The 7,500-nt window shown below is 40.3% G+C and overlaps 2 protein-coding genes across 2 annotated transcripts in view; one reads left to right on the forward strand and one right to left on the reverse strand.

The window, feature by feature from the left end:
* Prp31 (pre-mRNA processing factor 31) overlaps positions 1 to 2,217 on the reverse strand; it is a 3,488-nt gene extending 1,271 nt beyond the window's left edge. The window contains exon 1 of the mRNA XM_043003737.2: positions 848 to 2,217. Within this exon, the coding sequence (XP_042859671.1) occupies positions 848 to 2,013 (1,166 nt within the window). The 5' untranslated portion in view covers positions 2,014 to 2,217. The remainder of the gene's footprint in view (positions 1 to 847) is intronic.
* An 835-nt stretch (positions 2,218 to 3,052) lies between these two features.
* ppan (Brix domain-containing protein peter pan) overlaps positions 3,053 to 7,500 on the forward strand; it is a 10,829-nt gene continuing 6,381 nt past the window's right edge. The window contains exons 1-5 of the mRNA XM_043003732.2: positions 3,053 to 3,205; positions 5,989 to 6,159; positions 6,408 to 6,541; positions 6,684 to 6,867; positions 7,300 to 7,484. Of these exons, the coding sequence (XP_042859666.1) occupies positions 3,191 to 3,205; positions 5,989 to 6,159; positions 6,408 to 6,541; positions 6,684 to 6,867; positions 7,300 to 7,484 (689 nt within the window). The 5' untranslated portion in view covers positions 3,053 to 3,190. The remainder of the gene's footprint in view (positions 3,206 to 5,988; positions 6,160 to 6,407; positions 6,542 to 6,683; positions 6,868 to 7,299; positions 7,485 to 7,500) is intronic.

A 7,500-nucleotide genomic window follows, 5' to 3' on the forward strand; every position in this document is an offset into this window, starting at 1 on the left:
ATAAAACCTTTTATGGCATTTACTCATAAAGTGAATAAATTCTGGCATGCATTATATTAAATAATAAAAACAGTCATTGAAAGCAATGAAATTATTCCATCTTTTTGCTGCATAGTAAATCATCTGTTGCAAGCATGTCATACCACTCTTTTAAAATTACACAGAATATCTATGCCTACTTCTTTAATAAAATATGAAACAGTAAACAAATCTTTAAAATATGTATTAACTTTGCATATACTTGGAAAGTATTGAACTTTTTGCCGAGATCTCAGGTGTGTACAAAAAAGGACCGAAGTCTGCAATGTGCAATAGTAACAAGCCAATATGATAGTAAGACAGCTGCTCATTGCACATATGGATGACATATACACCCATTATTTGCATGTAAAGTGTTCTTCATATCCATGGTATTCTTTTAAAAAATCTTGCTTCTAACTCAAGACTTTTGAATAAATAGTCACTTCGAGTGTACACTTGTTAATCATTGCACACTTCACACTTTCTTTTCGTGCACACCTGAGATCCCAGAAAAATGTGCCATACGGTCCATCCTGGGTAACAACTGAGAACCTCCAAGATTTACTGTACAGGTCCTCTGAGCAACATTGCCTAAGGTCAAGACCACATGTTTTATTTCTATTTACAAAGAATACATTAATTTATTGGACATGACTGTTTCAACTTATGGTTGTATATAAATCATCCAGGTGTGCAACGAGTGACTGAAAAAATATCTTGGGTGTGCAGCCATACTCTCCTTAATGGGTGCTCAATACTGAAAGAATTTAGAAATAGATTACTTTCAATTGTACAATAGAAACATAAGTAAATAATGTAACCTAACCTGTTCTGTGCCTTCCGTAGATCTGTCACTGCCATCCTTTCTTTCATTTTGCGTACTCGCCGTCCTCCACGTTTTTTGCCAGGCGCATCTATGGGTGGGGGCAGAGGCTTGACAGCTTTGACCGGAGGAGGTTCTTGTAATTTGTCTAGCTTCTTTTCAACTTCTTCTCTTAGAAGTAGACCCTGTGCACCTGTGGGGCTTCCATGCATGCTGTCCACCCGGGCAGCAAGAGTGGCTTTCGCCGCAACAATCCTTGCAGCCTTGGAACGTAAGTCAGCTGGTGTTTCCTGCACAATGTCACAGTAGTAGATATGTCCAGTGTGAGGAAGCATGGAGGTCTGGGCCATACCAATCATGGTCCTCTTCTGTTTGCCAACAAGGAGAACATTACTAGCTGGCATCTTGGCAAGGTTTGTGAGACCTCCCGCAGCTCCCATCAGTTTGGCTGCAGTTGATGCCCCAACGATGCAAGAGAGATTTGGGGCTATAAAGTTCATCCTGCTCTCAACATACTCAAAGATCTTTATTTTGAAAGCATTCAGATCCTGAGCCATTTTGCAAGCCTCTTCTATAGCTTCTAGTTCCTGGTTTGTGAGGAGGGAACCCTGTGTGGTGGATGCTGTTACACTCACCACCATGATTGTGGCCTGAGTCAGGATCTGCGCTAAGGCCTCACTATTCTTAACCTTGTCAACGTCATTCCCTAGCTCACGAACAGCACTGAGGTATTCAAGGGGGTTGACGACCAGTGACTCTAACTCTGGGAACCTCTTGGAATACTTCTCCTTAACAAATTTGTGTATAGTTCCAATTTCATCATCAATATCTACATTGATGTTGTTTGCCTCCACAATCAGCAAGTACTCTGGATCTGCCTCCACAGGTCCCTGGATGTCCTCTGCTTTCCTTAGCTGAGATGCATATTTTTCTATCTGCTCTTTAATGTCGCGAAGCTTGTTGGAGTCCCATAACTTAGCTACTTGTCGAACAGTCTGTAGGCCTGGCTTGGCTGCCTTAGGGTCGACGGAGAATGGCACCTTGAACTCCACGTCCATGGACTCCACTGGCCCTCCAGGGGCGCCTTCTCGAGCCTGCAATTCATTGGAAAGAAGTTCCTCTTCCTCACCCTCCTCAAAGTCATTGAGAAGCTCGTCAGCGAGAGACATGTTGCTGAGCCCTCCACTTGTTCCTCTCCTGTCCTGTTTCTATTCCTCCTGTCTCTATGTGGAACGATGGTAATCTTTCCTTTTGGAGGCTTGTACAAGGCCTAGAATTCGTCGTAAACCTCCTGAAGTTGTAGAAGCGATCAAGTTCGCGAACAAACGTTTCTCAAACGACATGTAAACAAACGGCGTTCGTGTAGGCAATACCGGATACTGCGCATCCCAATTCTTCATTAAAGAGTTTAGTAAAAAGAATTAAAATGAAACATTGCATAGTAATGCTCCGTCCCTTATAGAGGACAACCTTTTATCAAATACATTACGTAAACACAAGAGTTTTGCCGGTAATAGATAAAGTTGTAATCCCGTTATTAGAGAGAGATACAAGTACTACTATGTACAGTATCATCATAATGAAGGTTTCGCCCTTAATGTATATCTCAGAATTTACCATGAACTGTTGTGCACACCATTTAGGCGTAGCTCCTATACATATTTATAAGAATGCAATATGTATAATATGAATATATATATATTTTTTTTTAAATCAATCAGTCTCTCTCTCCTCTCCTCTCCACCCCCTCTCCTCTCTCTCTCTCTCTCTCTCTCTCTCTCTCTCTCTCTCTCTCTCTCTCTCTCTCTCTCTCTCTCTCTCTCTCTCTCTCTCTCTCTCTCTCTCTCTCTCTCTCTCTCTCTCTCTCTCTCTCTCTCTCTCTCTCTCTCTTTATCTCCCTCTATATCTACCTATCTATATCTACCTATCTATATGTCTATCTATATGTCTATCTATATGTCTATCTATCTATCTATCTATCTATATATATATCTATCTATGTCTCTCCTCATCCTCCCTCCCTTTCTCTCCTGCTCCTCTCCCTCATAAATCCTAAAATTCCGTCGGTTTACACGAACGGCTCCGGGGTTAACATCTTTTCCCTTTCTTACGCATCACGTGGTTGCGTTTATTTACAGTTAGTGTACGCTTAAATCTAGATTCATACCCGTTTTTTCTTTATAAGATATTTGACCAAGAAAAATAAGAAAGTGAGATATCCAATATATTTTTTTATTTAGTATATTTAAGCCCATTGTCATTCTTAAATAACCCATACACAATGCGGAATTAAAGAATCTCACGTGTTGTTGTTGTGGTTCCTTGGTCGGAAAACGAGACAGCACGATGGCGAAGAAAAAGGCAAGTCTTTTCCCGAATTTTCTGTTCCAGTTATTTGTTACTTATCCTAAATCACGCCAAAAAAAAGTCAGATTACAGCTACATATTAGTGTAGACTGTTACGTAGTGTCTAGAATGTCTGTGCTCTCGTTAAGTCGAAAGACAACGAGGGCATGGGACTAGAAGAATTTCTTTCTCCCTTTCTTTCCCTCTCCTTAATTAACGGGATATACCATCATTGATTAAGAAGAAAATATAATGAAACATTCAAAGCTGATATGTAAATAATGACAAACATGTTCCTCCATACTCTAAATGAGTCTAGATATATACATTTGTATGTACCAGCATATATTGCAGCAGTTATCTGTTGTGACGATACGTGATGGGCCTTTTCTTACATACATTAGGTTAAGAGTCCAGATTTAGCCTTTGATCTTAAAGGAAAAAATGTCTGATGTGCACATGCCATTTTCTCCAGGCTGTCTGGTGTGCAACAGTTTCAGGAGGGAAATCTTTACAGTGCATTCATGCCTTACTTTATGATCTTAAAAAAGTAAGGAAGAAAGAGAATAAGCATGTGTGTGTGTGTATGTATATATATATATTAATACACACACACACACACACACACACATATATATATAGGTAAATTTTCCGAATAACGCCGCGTTACGAAATACCACAAAAGTGGTATCGATGGATTCCTCTCAACCTCTACTATTCATATATAGTGAAATTAATGAGCGCTTGCACCCCTGGACCCCACAATCTGGGTCTCTTTTCTTAACCCATCCCCGACGGGGGAATTCTAGCCTTGAATGTCCAAATGTCGGGGCGTTTGAATTATTAGGCCTAAATCAATTGAATGGCTGGCACAATACTGTGCCGCCCGGCCACTGGGCTTTTGAATGCGCGGTACACATGCTGTACCACCCGTCCTGTGTGGGTTAAGGCACTTCGTGCTACCTCGTCCTACTTCGGGGCATATTTCGCTTGCAAAATCTTAACCCAATGACCTACCTAACTTTGCCTAGTTTTGAATTAATCCCTAGCCAAAGGGGGGCTTTGCCCCCCCCCCTGGACCCCCCCTTTTTAGGGCACTTCATGCAACATACCTTGGGCAAGATATCCCGAATCCACCATCCTCGCCCTGAAATTCAAACATGGCTGTGTTTACGTATTTACGGATAGTAGCAAGCTGTGGACTGGAAACCCCCAAGGAATTACCTGCATGTGCTGTTATGTTCTCTCAACAGATGGCGCAATATTCCCCATTATTTACAGTATAATTATAGTGCCCTCTATTGAGTGGTCGCGTCATCATCGGTCCTAGTTTCCTATCCTGAGGAATATATGAGACGAAGACTCAGTTGCTGTCATCATGGCGCAGTGTGAGGATTATTCTTGGTCGCGGCATTTTCATCTACAGGACTAATTACGCATCATAAGTATCACGAAGTGCCCTGAATAGGGGAGATCCACAGGGGGGCATAGCTCCCTCTTCGCAAAGGCTGACTTCAAAACTAGGGAAAGTGAGGTAGGTAGTTGGGTTAAGGTTTTCGTGATACCGAAGTAGCACGAGGTAGCACGAAGTGCCTTAAAAAGGGGGGGTCCAGGGGGGGCGAAGCCCCCCTTGGCTAGGGCAAACTTCAAACCTAAGCAAAGTTAGGTAGGTAGGTAATTGGTTAAGATTTTGCATACGAAATATGGCCGGAATTCATATTTTACCCCGCAATTTCCCTGATCTACTTCATGCCCTCCCCTACTATCGGGACCCAGATTGTGGGCTTCAGGGGTGCAAGCGCTCATTAATTTCACTATATATGAATAGTAGAGGTTGAGAGGAATCCATCAATACCACTTTTGTGGTATTTAGCGACGCGGCGTTATTCGGAAAATTTACCTATATATATATATATATATATATATATATATATATATATATTGATATTTATATATATACATATATATATATATATATATATATATATATATATATATTTATATATACACACACACATACATATATATTATATGTACACACACACACACACAACACACACACACACACACACACACATATATTATATAATATATATATATATATATATATAATATATATATATATATATATATATTTATATATATATATATGTATGTGTGTGTGTGTGTGTGTAGCTGTAACTGTAACTGTAAGGTGGTATCAGTTTGAGTATAAATTTATAACTCATGACCTTGAGTTTGCAACCAGCCTTGTTACTCTTTAATTTGTGCAATCATTGCATTACATCCCTTGTATGGAAGCTGAGAAATGTCATTTTGTAGCCAAACAAGAATATGTCCTGAACTTTTTGGCTAAAATTTTATTGAATAACACTGCATTAGATTGATATGTATGTCAGTAAGGTATATGGAGAAGGACAACATATCCAAGCCTTGTCTATGAAAATCATACAAAAGAGAAATCAGCATATACATTTTCATATTTCCAGTTGATACATTATATCTGTTTAGCATTTAAATCTTCCCAATAGTTAATTTGACACTCCTCTTTCTCTTTTACCATTTCTCTCCATTCCTCTTCCACCCCCTTACTTTCCCTTCCGTCTCCCATTTTTTGTTTTTTCTCACTCTTCCTCTCTCCCTCTCTTTGGCCCATCCTTTTTTCACCTTCCCTCCATTCTTTTTTCTCATGCACTTTTCTTTCTCTCTTTATATTTTTCTCCATCACCCTCCTCCTCATTGTCTTTCCTTCTCCCACCCTCTCTCTTTCTTGTTCTCATGGTCTCATTCATTTCCAGCGTGGACAGAAACATAAGAATGAAACAACTAGTGTTAAATCTAAAGAGTATGAGCGGCCAAAGGACCCACAGTGCCTGGTATTCTCGCAGGGATCACTCCAGAAAGAGACAGATACGCTTGTGTCCGACTTCCGCAAAATCCTGCAACCTAACTCAATTGCTTGGATGAAGGTAAGAGTTGTATATATGTACCATATTTTCCTGGGTGGGTTTGATATTGCATGGAAAAGACTTTTTTGTATAGTGTTATTCTATGCTTGCCCAGGATTGTGGAATGCTTAGTTGTGAAGGATTACAGTTGACTAATGAGTGTTGTTGAATTATATTCATTTATTTGTACATATCTTTATTCAGTTATCAAACAATGTATGAACTATACAAAAATAATCATATTAATATAATGTTATTTCATTTTCCAGAAAAGCAAAATCAGAGACATTGTATCAGTATGCAGACCTATGAACTTTACACATATGGTCTTATTTTCTGAAACTGAAGTGGGCATCTACATGAAGATCTGCCGTCTACCACATGGGCCGACACTGACATTTAAGTAAGTGCACGTCATTCTGGTTTCAAATTTTAGGTTCATAGAGAATCTTGAAGGTTTCATATGAAGGAATGCCTATTGAATATTTCCAGAAAAGGAAATCTCACCATTAACCCCCTCCCCCATTCCTCCCACTTCCCTCTAGGGTGAAGTCTTTCTCCAATTCACACGATATCATGTCGCTGTTGAAGAAGCAGCCATCCAATGCGACAAAGTTCTTAGTGGGGCCATGCCTTATGACCAACCTGCAGCTTGAGGAAGGGGAGCCACACTTGAAGCTCTCTGCTAGGATGTTCCTCGATATGTTCCCCACCATCACTCCAAACACGGTAACTAATTCTCTCCTCTTCGGGCTCCTCTTTTACTCCTGATTCTTTTTTTCTTCTTCAGTTTCAAGTCCAAAGACTCCTTCACCTGCCTCCATTTGGTTTCTTCCTTTAGGGATGTGTTTGTTTTCAGATGAATTAAGAAAAAGTGCTCAGAAAGGTTCAGTACTGCATGCATAACACGACTAGGGCTCACAGAGGAAAGTAGCCTTGGGGCAAGAACGCAGTAGAATGTAAGCAGTTCTTCTGTAGTAGGACTGGTAGAATCAGGAAGAGATATCATTCCAAGTGAGAGAGTAGTGAAGACAAGAAAGAGATGCAGCATGTTCCTAGCATTAGCTGAGAGGGAAGTGAGGTGTAACCATTAATTCCATACTTTTCTCTCACTGCTGAAACAGCAACATGATACAGTCCCTTTTCTTTATCTCTTTATAGGCCAACACAGATGCAATTCAACGATGCTGCCTCATCCACTATGACGCAGAGAATGAGGTGTTTGACTTCCGCCACTATTCCATCCGTGTCATTCCCCTGGGGTTGTCAAAGGCCATTAAGAAATTTTCCACGGGGAAAGTGCCTAACCTGAGCAAGTTCTCAGACATATCCGAGTTCCTGACAAAGTATGTTTTTGTGTTC

Source organism: Penaeus japonicus, unplaced genomic scaffold (assembly GCF_977035675.1).
Source record: "Penaeus japonicus unplaced genomic scaffold, GWHDUDI00000001_assembly GWHDUDI00000021, whole genome shotgun sequence".
Lineage (NCBI taxonomy): Eukaryota > Metazoa > Arthropoda > Malacostraca > Decapoda > Penaeidae > Penaeus > Penaeus japonicus.